Source organism: Gossypium arboreum, chromosome 7 (genome assembly GCF_025698485.1).
Source record: "Gossypium arboreum isolate Shixiya-1 chromosome 7, ASM2569848v2, whole genome shotgun sequence".
NCBI classification, from domain to species: domain Eukaryota; kingdom Viridiplantae; phylum Streptophyta; class Magnoliopsida; order Malvales; family Malvaceae; genus Gossypium; species Gossypium arboreum.
Genome location: NC_069076.1, coordinates 105,271,297 through 105,287,973, shown reverse-complemented (window position 1 = coordinate 105,287,973; position 16,677 = coordinate 105,271,297). Strand labels below are relative to the sequence as shown.

The following is a 16,677-nucleotide window of genomic DNA, read 5'->3' as shown; positions in this document are numbered from 1 at the left end:
TGATTTGCTTCGAATAAGTCCCTGATTACTTTCAAACTATTTTTAGGGCTTAGACTCAATTTAAGGCCCATAAAAGTATTCTTGCTATAATAAATTATTTTATCAAATGTTAATATATAAATTGCATGTTGATTTCTGTTTCGATGTTAAATATTTTGAATTGTACAGTAATATTTCATAGCCCTAATCCGAGAACGAAGAGATATTAATGTATTTTATATAAATTAATGAACTATTAATTTTAAAGTTTATGATTTAACATAAATGTTCAACAATGTTAACCAATGAGACTAACTTTTCAGTTTTCATCAAATACGAGGATTACCTCAAAATTGAAGTACAAAAACCCAACTTATCAAAATTCGTAAAATAAAAAGATGAAATCCATAATAAGATATAAAGAAAATTTATACACTATAGTTTATTAAATATAAAATTAATATATATTTTTAAAAATAACACGATTCTTACCTTAGCAACCTAATTCGTTTTCTGGGGAGGGTATCCATAATTTTTTCATTTATTATGTTGTTATATTTAATGAATTTGAATATCCACGAATAATTTCGTAAAATTATAAATTATAAATTAATATGATGGTAAATTTACTTTTTGATCTTTTAAAATTTTAAAATTTAATTTTAAACCCTATTTTGCATTTACCTCTAACTTGAACCGCTAGTTTTTGCTATTAGTCATTTTATATAAATTATTAAACTATTGATTTCAATAAGACTAATTTTTAGTTTTGGTAAAATATAAGGATTACCTAGCAAAATGAAATAAAAAAATCAAATTTATCAAAATTCGTAAGATGAAATTGTAATGAGACATACATAAAATCGAATTGATATAAATTATTAAATATAAAATTAATATTTAAAAAATAAAATAACACGATTCTTACCTCAGCAACCTAATTCTTTTGTGTGTGGTTGGCAAATGGCAATGGCATGCTTTGGCTTACGTTTCTCTTAAAAGAGGAATTAGGATTTTGTTACTATCAAACTATTGAGGCACAAATAATGACTTAACAAACTTCCTAATAATATTGGTTTAATTCACTCCTGGTCCCTATACCCTTTGATTTTTTTTAAATTTAGGATTAGTCAATATGTTTGCCCAAAATTAAAAATTCAATTCAATTACTAACAATATTAATGAAATTTTGTTAATTTTGAATATGTGATGTTTTAATATTTAAATGTCTAATTTAAAATCAAAATTCAATCGATTATACATATTCAATTTTAACAAGAATCAATTAACATCGTTATCATCAGTCTTCGATTTTTGAATCATATGAATAAAAAGCTAAATTCTTCTAATGAAAAGTAAAAATTTTAATTGACTTTTATCTTCTTTTAATTTCAATAATTTAGTAAATTTATTTGTTTAATTTAAAAATTAAAATTGATTGCTAACAATATTAACGAATGTTCGTTAAATTTGAATATATGACATTTTAATATGCAAAGGTCTGATATAAAAATCAAAATCAAACGGTAAAAACACCTCTCTTCACCCTCTCAATCTCGATATTGAGCAAATCGATCTCTCTAAAAAAATTAAAGTAATTTAATCCCTATCAATCTTGAAAGTGAGCAACTAATGATAATTAATCACAACGTCAATGTTTATATATTCAGTGTAAATATTGTGGGTTACATTTGTTGACACAATGTGTAAATGTTACATGCTAAATTTGTTAAATCAATATCAAATTGACAAAATATGTAAACTTTAAAGGCTAAATTTGTAATTATGTCAATAAAAATATGTACAATTGATAAAAAAAAACAATGACATTGTGAGTAATTTGTCCTTGGTTGCTCACTTTTGATATTAATATGGATTAAATTGCTCTAATTTTTTTTAAAGGAACTCAATTTGCTCAATATCAAAATTGAGAAGGACCAAAGGTTTTTTTCCAAATCAAATTGATAACATATATTCAAATTTAAGAAAGTTGTCAATTGGACTTTGATTTTTAAATCATATGAACAGATGGACTAAATTCTTCAAATTAAAAGTAGAAAGATTAAATTTCAAAAGTTAAAAAAGTACAAGAACAAAAATATAATTAAACCAATAATAACTAATGCATGAAATCCTTTTTGCATGTGAGGACTCTTCATTGGATGAGCTAGGTTTGGAAAATGACTACCATTTAGCTTAAAGCCCCTTAGGCACAACCCTTTCGGCATATGATACCAAAAAAAATAAACAAAGTTTCAAATTATTTTTTGCCATGTTCCTTTCTTACTGATTAATTAATTCCATTACCTTTTTCGAAGCTTTTGACGTTGATATTTAAAGAAAATAAAATACACTATGGGATTTTTAAAATGTATTATAAAATTAAAAAATATCGAGTTTAATTTTAGGTTAAATTTTACTATTAATTCACGTATTTTGTAAAAAAATATTGATTTAGTCTCTATACTTTAATTTGATCATTTTTACTATTTTCAAAATATGATGTGACAAACATATTGTCATATTTGTAATGCCATGTTAGTTTATTATTTTCACATATTACTCACTAAAAATTTAGTTAATAGATTAACGACTATTATTTGTGTAAAGCCAAAATTTTCAAATTTCAAAAAGTATGGAGTTTTAGAACGATTCAATTGGAGGATACGAACTAAATCTACGATTGTACCCATAGTACAAGACTAATAATTAATTTAACCAAACATATTTAACTATTATTATTTGGGTCAAAACTAAAACTGACAAATTTGACTAAAATTTGATTAATTCAAATAGTACAAAACTAAAATTAATCAAATTAATGCATATTAATTAAATCCACAAAGTTCCCAAGGTACGAGGACAAATAGTAGGATATAATCTTTATTTTATTTTATTTCAACTCAATATATTTATATTAAAATTAACATTGAGTAAGATCCTTTTATGCTAATAGGAAAATACTTACATAATTTTTGTACTAATAGTATAACTGTATAAATTTATTAATATAATTATATTTTTCATTATAAAATTTTAAATTTATTAATATATATATTTAGCTCATAATTTTTTACATAAAATAAATTTTTAGTTTACACATGAATGATGTACATGGATACAACATAAAAATTAAAATATGATGTATTAATTATACAAAACCATTTTAAAATAATATTTAATTAAATGATGTTTTGTTAAATGCGACCTCTTTGTAGTTTATCCCGAACCATAGAATAAAATATAAAATTAAGTAAATTTCAGTATCTTGGTTTAATAGTTAAAGTATTTATCGCCAAAAGTATAATATAAATTTAAGTCGTGATAGTTGTATTACTATCAAGATTTTACCTTCCTCTTACAATTTATCGATATATATATATACTTAAGTAAAGCTAAATGCAATAAACGTATACCACGTATTTAATTAAGTTGACATAAATTTTTTTCTATTATTACAAAAATATCATTTTGTTCGCTTTTGATATACAAAGACCTTTTCACTTCCTTCTTTGACTATTTCGCCCTTTAATTATTAAAATGATTTACCATTGTAGGTTAGCTTTTGAAAAGTCAAATTTAATTTTTGTTTTATTTTTACATGGTATAAAATAAAAGAAGCCTTATTCTCTAAAATAAATAAATAAGCTAAATAACCATACAAAATGAGTTTATTCAAAATATGATTTGACCCAACGAGAGTAGAGATAGAGTAGAGATGGCAAAGTTAGAATCATTCGATAGAAATAATTGATTATTTCAATAATTATATAAAATTATTATTTTATTTTTGTGTATTGAATTATTAAAACGATAAAAATATGTTAAAAAAATCTTATGTTCTATGTTTAAATGTGAATGTACTTAAGATATTTTTCTATTATAGGATCAGATCAAATTAGTTATTTTGTTATTAAATTAATCAATTTAGTTTATGCACTATTAAAAGAAACAAATAAGGTCAAATTGGAATAAAATTAACATTTATTGTTTAAAAATATCAATTATTGTTTAACGGAATTAATTTTTTAAAGTTTTTATGGTTCTATAAATGAAATATTTTGTTTGGAATTGAATTACAATTGAAAAATAATTTTAAAATATTTTTTATACAGTAAATGTTAATTTTGTTATAATTTAGACTAAATTGATCCATTTAATAATAGATGAAATAATATGATACAATCCCTATAATACTGGGACCTCCTGAGTACTTTAATATATGTTTAAATGCTTTTTAAGAATTATGTTTGAATATATTAGAGGTAGCAAAATTTGAATCACTTGATAGATTTTGAGTTAATCTATTCAAAATGGAGCTATTATGGAAATTGAGTGTCCTGTCTCACCATATATAGTTACTATTTTATCATTGTGTATTTATCTATTAAAACGATAAAAATATGTTATAAAAATCGTTATATTTTATGTTTAAATAATTTTAAGAATTATATTTCAATTTTACTTACTTTTTAAAATGTTTTTTATAAATAATTAATAAAATTAAAATTGAAGCAAGACAAGACAAGACGAGTGATGACAAATGCATCAAATAATCATTAAAATTATAATAAATTTTAAAACTACACATTTATGCTCAAGCAAGATAGAAAATAGGACAAAACATGCCAACTTTGAAATTGAAATGAATTTGATAATATTAATCTCATCCCTATCCCTTTCCATTATCATCCTAAACAAAAGTGGCACTAAAGGGCTGGTAAGGGTTTTGCCCCCTAAAATAAGATAATTAACTTTTAGCCTTTTACAATTTGTAAAATTTTAACTTTGCTCCTAAAAATGATTAAATTTTAATTTAGTCATTTAAAAAATCATAAGATATATACTATTAAAATGGTGAAACTGCGTTTTAGCTCTCATAAAAATATACAACTTAATTTCGCTTCAAAAAAAAGTTATCGCTTCACCCTTTATCCTAAACTCGAATTCGAATTTAATCGAAACTATCAAAATATTATTTTGTAATACCACTAAATGTAATAACCCCACACCCAACTTGGTCGCCATATCTAAATGTGTGATGCCACATTACGTTGACGAAACAACTTAGGCTAATTCATTACTATTACCATATCATTTTAAGCATGGTTATCAATCATATAAAAAACAAGCATCCATTCCAATCATAATTTTACATTTGTTAAGTGAAATAATCTAACCCATCAAGTTATGAGATGATACCAAGTCAATTTAAGAACTAGAACTTGCATATAAACTCTATTATCAAATTTCAATGATGTGTCTCAAGACAAACTTCAATTTATTTTAGGTATTTTTGCTTCAAAGTTTGACTGTCTCAAGACTCTAAGTGTGAAATTGCCATTTTACGGTGTTGTAATAGACTTAGTCTTGAGACCAACTTAAGAGGTCTTGAGACAATTGAGCTTATGTCTCAAGATAGAGTGGTCTTTGCTCGAGACAACGGCACATTGAAGCTAAGTTCATTTTGTCCTATTACAGGTCTCGAGACAACCAAACATCAAAGTTAAAATAAGGAAATAGGGGAGGCTTGTCTCAAAACTTGGGGATCTCTATCTTGAGACATAATGTTAAAGCTTGGAAATTGAGTTTGAATTTGAGTCCTAACTCCCAAATTGACTTAACATAATCTATGAATTAAATTATTAAACACTATAAATGTAAGTTTGTGAGTAAGATGGATGATTGAATTGATATGAATGATATTTGTGCGTTGAATAACATAATTAAAAATAGATTAATCAGAGTTACTTCAACAACGTAATTTTAAATACCCATCTAATTAATCTACTCTTTTTTCATTTAATATGTATTTTTATTTTTATTTTGAGATTGAATGAAAGAAAAAGCGACCACGTAATCCAAACCAATTTAATTTGACCGAACATAATTAATTCTGAAAATAACAAAAATAATGTAAGAAAAACATGTTAGTGGCACAAATTCATTTTCTGGGTCCAGGTTTTGTCTTGGGGTCATAAGATTTTGAGATAACGAGGGACCACTTTTGAAATAAGAATGGAATTGTGGTTATAAATTTATAATTATCCAAACGTAAAGGGTGGCCTTCCTCCATCCCATTTGCTTATTGTGGTTGAATTATGATTTTAGTCCCTTTATTATGTTAAATTGATAGGTTTAATCATTTTTATTTTAATTTGACATAATTTGATCCCTCAATTTTTACAATGTTGTTAGCAGGTACAAACTGATAAAACTGTTAAAGTGATGATGTGTATTTATTTTTGTTGCTATTTTGTTATAGGGTTATGTGGAAATTTGATCAATCATGATCAACTAATGATAAATTCACATGTGAATCATATTTTTAAAAATTCACATCCACAATTTAACCGGAACAATTAATGGTATTCTCAATTTAGACATATTAATAACATTGTAAATCTAAATAGATTAAATTATGTAAATTAGACTTGTTTGAGGGTTGAACTACCTATTTTAGTCCGAAGGCCCACCAAAATTTGGAAAAGTTTGAACAAAAATATTAGACTTGAAAAAATAAACTCGGGCAAAAACTTTTTATTTGTTTTAAATACAGGTTAGACTCGGACTTCAATAGTCAAAGCTCAAGTTTAAAATTATATAATTTATATCATATGAAAATTAAATATAATTATTAAAATGCAAATATTAAAAAATATGTAAAATTGTTTGAGTTTAAAATTTAATAAAAGAGCCATTCAAAAAAAATGGTACTAAAAAATACAATTGCTTAATATTAAATACAATATTGTATTTTAAAAAATAAAAATATGGACGGATTTAAACGAGATCGAGTTAACTAGTTACAAAATTGGTGATATAGCTTTTAATTCAACAAATGAGATTAATAAATTTTATGTATCACTAATTGATGTTTTAAAAAATTAATACTTAATATATTAATACAATAAAATTTTTAATTCTATAAATATATTAAAAATTATCATTAATAAATAATAAAATGAATAATGAATATGGAGAACTTTTCTTTTTTCTTTTTAATGGGTAATTTGTTTGTATATTTTTTTTGGTTAGGTGAAATTGTTTGTATTTTAACGACATTTCATAATCTACGAAAAGAAAAGTGTCTCAAATAATAAGAGTTTCATAGTGGAACTCGTTTGGTCACCGTCATGAAAATGGTGGGTCTTTTTCTAACATGATATGTTCTCGTAATTCGTTTTTGTTGCATCCACTAGTAATGATTTTAAATTTTTTAAAGTTTAAATTTATAATTTAATTAATATTTAAGTAAGATATTGATTTGAATTTTATAAATGTAAAAGTAGTGTTAATTATAAATCGTTTATGGTTTTAATATTGATTTAAGTTTGTTTATCAACTTCTGTATCTATATTTTAATATATATAAATATAATGTAATGTTAAATTTAGCTATTAATGTATGCATATTTTATTAATGTGACCCTTATTTTTTTTTTAATGTGGGCTTTATATTTGAAAAAAAGTCGAATTTGACAATTAACATTTAAAAAGAGTTGAGTTATTTTTTAAATATTCATTAAAAATTAATATTTTAATTAGTCTTCCATTTTAAAAATAATTTTTTAAAAAGTTAATTTTAAAAGATTAATGATTAAATTTAACTTAAAAATAAAAATTAAAAAATATTAAAATAATTTTAATGTTATCCTTAAAAATATATTAAAATAAAAAGCTAAATTAAGTTTGTTGATAATCTCAAATTTGGCTTGGCTTGACGACAGCTGGAGCTCCGGCTCATTGCTTACGGGATTTGGAGTTAATTTCGTCGAGGATCTTGAATCCTCGATAGTTAATCTAGTAATGGTTAAATTATGATTTTAACCCATTTATTATTCTTAATTTATTTTTATCAAAATTAAAATAATTAATAAAATAGGTCAAACTAACAATTTATTTATCGAAATAGGTCGAAAGGGAGGCCAGCAGCTGACGACTTTCTCTCAAGTAATTGTTCCGATCAAGCATGGAATAATGTTGTAAATGGGTCCCTGAACTTTTTAAAATTTTTGATATGGTCTAATTACTTTAAAATTATATTTAAAAATAGTATGTCAATTTAAAAAAAAGAATAAGAGATTATTTGAAAATATCAAATTGATATAAATATTTTTATTTTAGTTATCTTAAAATTTTTTAAAAGTGTGGTTAAGCACATAATACAATGTTTTTGAAATAAGACAGATAGTTAGACTGGTCAAACTATTGATTTTCGATCCGATTGATTCGATTATCTAGTTGGTTAGTTCGGTTCAATTGATCTATATTGATTCATGAATCAGTTAATTTAATCTCTTTTTCTAAATTGATGTACCGACCAGATTTTGAAAATAAATATTTTTTGTCTTAGTATTGACTACCATCCGGTCAATATTAAAATTTTTAAAATTTAAAAAATAAATGAACTAAAAATGTCCAAATATTAAAATTTTGACTTATGCATAGTACAGGGATTAAAAACAGAAATTGACCCATTTTACGGCACAAGACGCTGTTTCATCTGGCGATGCTAACGGACGCTTCCCTCATCTATGAGAGTGCCTTTCGAGTAATCCACTTAAAATAAACAGTGACTCTACGGCTCTTCCTTTCTCTATCTCTGTTCCATTTGTTTTATATTTTTATATTTTTCTCCATTTTAAAATAATTTATTTAAATAATATATATTATTTTAATATTGTAGTAATTATTTTAGACTGATTGGCTCTTTTCAATTATTTAAAAAAAGAAATTATAAGAACGGTTTTCAGAGCAGTAAATCACATTTTTTTTCTTCAAACAATTTCATTTCAGTGATGAAATTCGAAAATTCTTTGAACAAGAAATGTTGAATTCGTTAATTTTTTTCTCCAATTGATTTATTTTTTTCGAAATTTTGAATCCTATCGCATTTTTTTTTTTAATTTTGTCTCTTTTTCTTTGAATTTTGAAGGAACAAAAATGGAGTTTTAGTTATCCAAACAGCGATGAGATGAAGCATTTAACGATTTCGAAGACTATTATCGTCTCCAGATTTTGTTTTTGATTTTTTTTTTTTGTGGAGTGATGGGCTGCGTATACTCGAGAGCTTGCATCGGCGAGATTTGCGTGCCGAAGGATGGTAGAGTTAAAGAACCGCAACGCGGGAGGACAAACGCGGCGGAGATTGCCGTTTTCTCGCCGACATCCTCAAACGAAGGTGAAGAAACCAGAGACCAAATCCACTCTCAGTTAAGCTTGAACCTACCTGGTGACCAGGAGCTTGGCATCACGCGCCTCTCTAGGGTTTCATCTCAGTTCCTTCCGGCGGACGGTTCTCGAGCGGTTAAAGTTCCGTCAGGGAATTACGAGCTTAAGTATTCTTACTTGTCTCAAAGAGGTTATTATCCAGATGCTTTAGATAAAGCTAATCAAGATAGTTTTTGTATCCACACTCCGTTTGGAACTAATCCTGATGATCATTTCTTCGGTGTTTTCGACGGCCACGGTGAATTCGGAGCTGAATGTTCACAGTTCGTCAAAAGGAAATTATGCGAAAATTTGTTGAGAAGTAATAAATTCCACGTGGACGCTATCGAAGCTTGCCATGCCGCGTATTTGACGACGAACACGCAGCTACACGCCGATAGTTTGGATGATAGTATGAGCGGAACGACGGCCATAACGGTTTTAGTTCGTGGTCGGAAGATATACGTGGCGAATTCTGGTGATTCGAGAGCGGTTATAGCAGAAAAGAGAGGGAAAGAAATCGTGGCCGTTGATTTGTCGATTGATCAGACACCGTTTCGCGTTGATGAGCTGGAGAGAGTTAAGCTATCTGGAGCGAGAGTGCTTACATTGGATCAAATTGAAGGGTTGAAGAATCCGGATGTGCAGTGTTGGGGAACGGAGGAAGGCGATGATGGTGATCCTCCCAGGCTTTGGGTGCCGAATGGGATGTATCCTGGAACTGCTTTTACAAGGAGTATTGGGGATTCGATTGCTGAGACAATTGGTGTTGTGGCAAATCCGGAGATTGTTATGCTGGAGCTCACTGAAGATCATCCCTTCTTTGTGCTTGCTAGTGACGGGGTCTTTGAATTCCTTTCTAGTCAAACCGTGGTTGATATGGTAAGGGAATCATTTGAATGTGCGGGATTTTGATCATTAGTGATTAAACTGAAACTTAGTTGTTGTTACCTGTGATTTATGATTAATGCTAGTCGGTTAGATTTCTTAATTTTTGGTCAGAACTTGGATGCTATTTTAGGAGTTTTTAGGAGTTTGCCTTCTTTTGTTAATGTTGGACTTTGGATTTGAGGAATTGGTATTCATATATTATGCAAATTAGAAAAATGACCATTGAAGTACATTCCATGAATTTCTGGTTGTAAAAGGTTCTCTATTTATTATATTCTTATTAGTTGCTTATTTAAGTCTTCCTATGTGTCTATGATAATGGTATTTTCTTAATTCTTCTCATCATATTTTTATTTAGGATGATATATTTGTTCTTATTCTTAGATATAAAATTTGATGCCTAATTCATTTCATTCTTTATCAGTAATTGTCCTTTATATTTCAGGTTGCAAAACACAATGATCCTCGTGATGCTTGTGCTGCAATTGTGGCTGAATCTTATCGACTTTGGCTTCAGTATGAAACCCGAACTGATGATATTACTGTGATAGTTGTGCATATTAATGGACTAGTTGGGGTAAGTGAGCAAGCTTTTTGCTCCAGATGTATTTCTTGTCAGCATGGCTAATTGTTTCTCATTTGTTTCTCTCAGCAGGCTGGTGGTGAATCGGCTAACCCTGCTTCTATTTTACGGCCTCCTGTCCCTCAAGTGTCAGAGGCAACAGGATCAGAATCTCCTTTGGCCTTTAGCTTGAGCTCTAGGAACCAGCAAGCAAGGCATGATTTATCACGGGCTCGTCTTCGTGCTATTGAGAGTTCATTGGAGAATGGGCAAATCTGGGTTCCACCACCTCCAGCTCACAGGAAAACTTGGGAAGAAGAAGTAAGCCTTCTGTTCTATTCCATTAGTTTTGGATGCATTAAAGGGTTTCCTGACAAAACCATTCTTCTGTCTCGTTTTATGATGATGTGTTACAGGCGCATATAGAGCGGGCGTTGCATGACCATTTCCTCTTCAGAAAACTAACTGATTCACAGCGTCATGTTTTATTGGATTGCATGCAAAGAATTGAGGTCCAGCCAGGGGATACTGTGGTTAAACAGGTTAGTATTTTAATTTTCTCTTATTCTTTTGTTGCTACTATTTCATTTAATTCTGATGTTGTTCCCTTACTGCATGAGCAAATAATGTCTTGAAATCACATCATTACTTTGTTGCTATCATGTAAGTTATGAATGACCCAAGCGAAGATGCCACTTTACTAGTGGTCAGTAGGATAGAAGTTTGAAGCAATTGGCAGCAGTAAATCCGATGAATGAGCTGCTGATATTAAAACCATTAGGTGTCAAAGATCCAAACTTCTCCTGCATATAAGCGTGCTTTCTGCCTCTGTTGGCTGGTTTGGTTTGAAATTGAGGTTCTTTTTGACAAAGCTGAACCCTGGTTCAACGACCTTGATTTCACATGCAAGGACCGGAGTAGCTAATATCTTAAATACAGGTCAAGATGAAGTTGTTTGCATGGTTGCAATTGAAGTTAGTATCCTAATTGTTGTTATATTTTGTAGGGTGGTGAAGGTGACTGCTTTTATGTTGTGGGAAGCGGAGAGTTTGAGGTCTTGGCAACCCAGGTTTGTTTGTTTGCTTTGATCATTATATATATATTATATTTGGTATCTTTCATGTCTGTTTACTGTTTATGTTCGGGGTTCATGGCTGTCCCTCCCAACAATGTCGTTTCCAAGGTTCAAACCTGCGTTCTCTTCTTGGGAATGCAATTTGCCTTGCCACTACGCCCAATTCTTATCGGTTGCTTTGATCATTATATGTAATATTACCTGTTATCTATGGTTAAACCTATCAAAGTTCTCGAGGGCCCGAGCTTGTTTTATGGAATTTGAACTTAGCCTCAGCTCAAATATTTGCATCCTTATTGTGGTTCAAAGCTCAAGATTGTCATGTTCTATTTCTCTGTTATCAAATTTTCTTTTTTGTTTTTATTAATGGGTTCTTAGTTCATGGATGATTGTTTATTTTTAGCGAGATTTAAGTTTTCATAAGAAACTATTCTTGCAGGAAGATAAAAATGGAGCAGTGCCAAGGGTTCTGCAACGGTATACAGCTGATAAGTTGTCATCGTTTGGGGAGCTGGCACTGATGTATGTTTTCTTCTCTTTTCCTTTCTCACCTCATAGTAAATGAAGAGCTCTCTAATATATTTTTTGAAGTTGACATTGTTTTGCTTATTAGAAATTGAAGCGCACATTTATTTTTATTTTTTAAAAAAGAAATGCACATTTGGAAAGCTTATTGAGAATTTATACGGAGTAGCAAACCAAAATTAGGTTAACATGTTACCACCATTTATTTGGAGTAGTAACAAAGCAAAAATCCACCTAATTTTCTTAACACCTACGACCTATCAGTCACTATTTTGGTGCATTTTTAGTTTTCACATGTGGTGTGTGTGTGAAACCTGCTGGTTTCTTGAATTGGGGTTATTTTACTTCTCTTTCTGGCTAATTGTGTTGTACAACTTACCTTGATAATTTGTTTTATTGGTATACAGGTACAATAAGCCTCTCCAAGCTTCTGTGCTCGCTGTGACAAGTGGAACTCTCTGGGCTTTGAAACGAGAAGATTTTCGTGGAATTCTGATGTCTGAGTTTTCTAATTTATCATCCTTGAAGTTGCTCCGCTCTGTCGATCTTCTATCAAGGTTAACAATTTTACAGCTGAGTCATGTTGCAGATTCTCTTTTCGAAGTTTCTTTCTCTAATGGGCAGACCATATTTAATAAGGTAGAAGTTTTCCTTCCAATGTTATATTTCATTTTCTGTGTATTATTTATGGTTCATATTCTTATTTTGTATATTTCTCTTGCATATCTGCAGAATGAAGGCCTCTCAGCATTGCACATTATCCAGAAGGGCCAAGTGAGGATTACTTTTGACAGGGATTTGTTAAGCAGCCCAAATGTCTGCAGTCTCAAGTCTGATAACTCCAACGAGGATGATGATCAGCAGACTGCGAAAGAGCTGTCTGTTGAAAAGACAGAAGGAAGCTATTTTGGGGAATGGACACTTCTTGGTGAGCAGATGGATTCTTTAAGTGCAGTTGCAGTGGGTGATGTCATGTGTGCTGTTTTGACGAAGGAGAAGTTTGATTCAGTTGTGGGTCCTTTGACAAAGCTTTCCCAGGATGATCAGAAGTATGTCTTAGTCTAATGCACTGAATGCTGCATCTTTGTTTTCCTCCTTTTTTCTGTTAGAATGCGTTTCATTTTATATTTCACATAAACCTTCCATTTTAGAATCTGTAAGCTTTTAGAATTCTCTAACTGAACAACAATGAACTTTTTATTCCTTCTCTTCTCATTTGAATGTTTAATACTTTGTTTGAGAATGATATTGTTGTCTTCATTGCCATTTAGGATTAGAGACTATCCTCTAGACGTGACCAAGGATTCTTCCAAAGAAATTGATATTTCAAGTCTTGCTAAAGTTAGCTTCACTCAGTTGGTAAGAAGTGCTTAGTTCTACCTCTGCCTTGTGGCTAATGTAGCAAAATGTGATCATCAAGAGAACAATTCCTAAACTCAGCTAATGGCATATGCAGGAGTGGAGAACAAGTTTATATTCCACTGACTGTAGTGAGATTGGGCTTGTACTTGTAAGAGACTCAGGTTGGTTATATCTGTGTATTTACTTTTCCTCTCATTTTAAATTAAAAAAAGAAGCTTTTTCTTGCGTAACAAGTTTAGGCACAACAGTTAACTGACATGCGATATATAGACTGATTATGCATGCTTATATTAACTGACCAAGGCATGTCAGTTGCATTATGGGAGTATAGGAAAATAAGCATGTTAGGTGCTATCTGCTATGTTGTGTTTTTAAGGAACTTGTTATGGAACGACTGATAAATATTTTTTTTGTGCTAAATGGATTGATTACTAGAAAAAATCCTTAGTTTGAAGAGGTTTTCAAAGCAGAAGGTAAAAAAACTAGGAAAAGAAGCCCAAGTTTTAAAGGAGAAGGGTCTGATGAAGAGCATGAGCTCTGCAGCTTGCATGCCGGAGATTTTGTGCACTTGTGCTGATCAAATGCATGCTGGAATTTTATTGAATACCTACCTTGTCTGCCCTTTGGCTTCTATACTTCACACTCCTCTAGATGAACAATCAGCACGGTTCTGTGCTGCATCTGTTGTTACTGCTTTAGAAGATCTACATGAGGCGAGTTTCTAGCAGTAGTTTTCTTCCACTTCATTTCCTTAATTCCTTGTGTAGCTGTAATTTATTTTAGTTTGTCATTAACACCCACATTTCATTTGAATTTCAGAATGGTGTCCTTTACAGAGGAGTCTCTCCGGATGTTTTAATGTTGAACAAAACTGGCCATTTACAGGTTGGTACTATTGTATGCTGTGTTATAGTTTGTGCTGACTTTTATATTTAAATTACTATTAAGTTTACACATAATCAAAGGTCTCCCTTCTCTTTTACATATGAAGGATGGCAAATCACGAGCTAAGCTTAGTTATTTTATTTTGTTATGTTGCATTGCAGCTTGTCGATTTCAGATTTGGGAAGAAGTTATCTAGTGAGAGAACATTTACAATTTGTGGGATGGCAGACTCTTTAGCACCAGAGGTAATTCAGGGAAAGGGCCATGGTCTTCCTGCTGACTGGTAAAAATACATCCTTTTCTCCATTTGTCTGGTTGTCATAAACCTCTTCCTGCTATATTTTTTATCTAAATGAACAGAATTGATTAGCTCAAAATAACTACACTCCTAGCTTGTTAAAGAACATGATTTGGGTTTATAATGGAGATTAATTAACAGTATCACAAAGAAAAGAATTTTAATTTAACCATGAAGGTTTGGTTAGTGCATCAGAAATGTCTTAACACCTACAGGATGTTTTTGTTGGCTTACTGAAGGGTGCAGTGGTAAGGCACATTGCACTGCCAGGAGAGAACTCAGGTTTGTACCTTGGAGATGACATTGTTGGGAGGGGCAGCCAAGAACCCCAAAAGGATTAGTCTTCATGGACCGTAAAACAGACATAAAGGATACCTTGGTCATACCAAAAAAGAGGGAAATTCATCTTTAGTTTGTTCCTTTACCTGCCACTTAATATACCATAGGTTTTCCTATTGTAGTTCTTGAAAGTTTTCATGTGGATTTTAAAGAACATCAAAGATGGAGGAGCTTTGTGTAGGATGTGCGGTCCTAATTTACTATTTCTTACCAGTGGGTTTGAAAGGGTTTGTGCAGTTTGATGACCCTTTTTTCCTCTCGGCTTTCTTCTATGAAATTAATCTTTTGAAACATGCAGGTGGTCCCTGGGAGTCCTAATCTATTTCTTGCTTCAAGGTGAAATGCCATTTGGATCGTGGAGACAAAGCGAGCTTGATACATTTGCAAAGATTGCAAAAGGGCAGTTTACACTGTCGCAGAATTTAAGCCCTGAAGCTGTTGACCTAATCACTAAGGTCTTTTCATTACCATTTCTTAGATACCTCATAGAAATCATGGGATCGCTCACATGTTTATGTTAAAATAATTTTTCAGTTGCTTGAAGTTGATGAAAATGTAAGACTGGGTTGCCATGGTTCTGATTCTGTCAAAAATCATCCATGGTTTGATGATGTTGATTGGAGAGGAATCAGAGATCAAAGTGTTCCTGTTCCACACGAGTTAACTTCTCGTATATCTCAACATTTAGAAAGTCATAATGAAGAGTGCCCTGTTGCCGTTACTTCCCCGACCCAAGATATAGCAGTGCTCAATGATCCGGAGTGGCTCGATGAATGGTAGAAGAATGACCTATATAGTTTCTCCTTCGGTCTACATTTTGCCAATAGTTTGCGAGTTGAGTTCCATTCGACATGATCAAAATGACTACTGGATTATCGGAAACTGGAGCAGAGAAATCATTGCAATAAAGTCAATTGTAAAGTTGAAGGCCTTAGATTGCTCATAATTCTGTGATTTTTTGGTGCTCAGTTGCCACATTAGCCGCATCTAACCAACTCAGTGGATAGCTCAGTCAATAGTTTTTTTTTTTTTTTTTAAATCTTCAATTTTTACATATTTCCCACTTTTGTATATAGGTAAATATGTAAATAAGGGTTCCTTGTACTTCAGGCTTCCACTTCACTTTACCGGCGGCAGTAGATAGTTAATTGGTGGGGTTCGGCCGATTAGGTCGTTATAGATGTATTGGCATATCGAAACCACATAGGATATGTTGATTGACATCTGTAATTCTTATTTCGAAGTTACTCGATCATTTGTACTGTCTTCAACCGTCTTTTATTTAAATGAATTCTAGTTTTCTCTTGCAAACCAATCCCGTCTTTCCCCAAGATATATAGATATATATATTTCTATGCGCAGAAAAGCCTGCTCGGAAAAGGAAAATACTCCAGGGCACTTTCTATCAAGTTCACCAGCAACAGTTTGGGAGAAGACAAGGAAAGATTGCAGGTGAGGTCTTTCTTCTATGCTTAATTCATGGAGTTAAAGCATGCATAGTTTCTGGTTATACTTGCTTTTGCTGTGTTTGAAACTGGTCATATCTGAT

General features: G+C 30.7%; 1 protein-coding gene across 9 annotated transcripts; it reads left to right on the top strand.

The window, feature by feature from the left end:
- The first annotated feature begins 8,452 nt into the window (after positions 1 to 8,452).
- On the top strand, positions 8,453 to 16,439 carry LOC108451808 (protein phosphatase 2C and cyclic nucleotide-binding/kinase domain-containing protein-like). Of its 9 annotated transcripts, none has more exons than XM_053030809.1 (16): positions 8,453 to 8,532; positions 8,917 to 10,073; positions 10,528 to 10,659; positions 10,735 to 10,965; positions 11,061 to 11,186; positions 11,651 to 11,713; positions 12,159 to 12,241; positions 12,652 to 12,883; positions 12,977 to 13,293; positions 13,516 to 13,603; positions 13,701 to 13,767; positions 14,042 to 14,319; positions 14,426 to 14,491; positions 14,653 to 14,774; positions 15,427 to 15,583; positions 15,663 to 16,439. In XM_053030809.1, exons 2-16 carry the CDS (start codon positions 9,030 to 9,032, stop codon positions 15,906 to 15,908), a joined length of 3,252 nt encoding a protein of 1,083 aa, XP_052886769.1. In that variant the 5' UTR covers positions 8,453 to 8,532; positions 8,917 to 9,029; the 3' UTR covers positions 15,909 to 16,439. The 9 variants fall into 9 exon arrangements, with proteins under 9 accessions (XP_052886769.1, XP_052886770.1, XP_052886772.1 ...); XM_053030810.1 differs by having other exon boundaries at positions 8,487 to 8,553; XM_053030812.1 differs by lacking the exon at positions 8,453 to 8,532 and adding an exon at positions 8,560 to 8,738 and having other exon boundaries at positions 10,738 to 10,965.
- The last annotated feature ends 238 nt before the right edge of the window (positions 16,440 to 16,677 follow it).

What these genes read in the sequence shown, in the direction of transcription:
- LOC108451808 (XM_053030809.1), top strand. Translation starts at nt 9,030, where the DNA reads ATGGGCTGCGTATACTCGAGAGCTTGCATCGGCGAGATTTGCGTGCCG. An exon ending in GGAAAACTTGGGAAGAAGAA is followed by an intron (nt 10,966 to 11,060) that starts GTAAGCCTTCTG and finishes GATGTGTTACAG; the next exon opens with GCGCATATAGAGCGGGCGTT. An exon ending in GGGATACTGTGGTTAAACAG is followed by an intron (nt 11,187 to 11,650) that starts GTTAGTATTTTA and finishes TATATTTTGTAG; the next exon opens with GGTGGTGAAGGTGACTGCTT.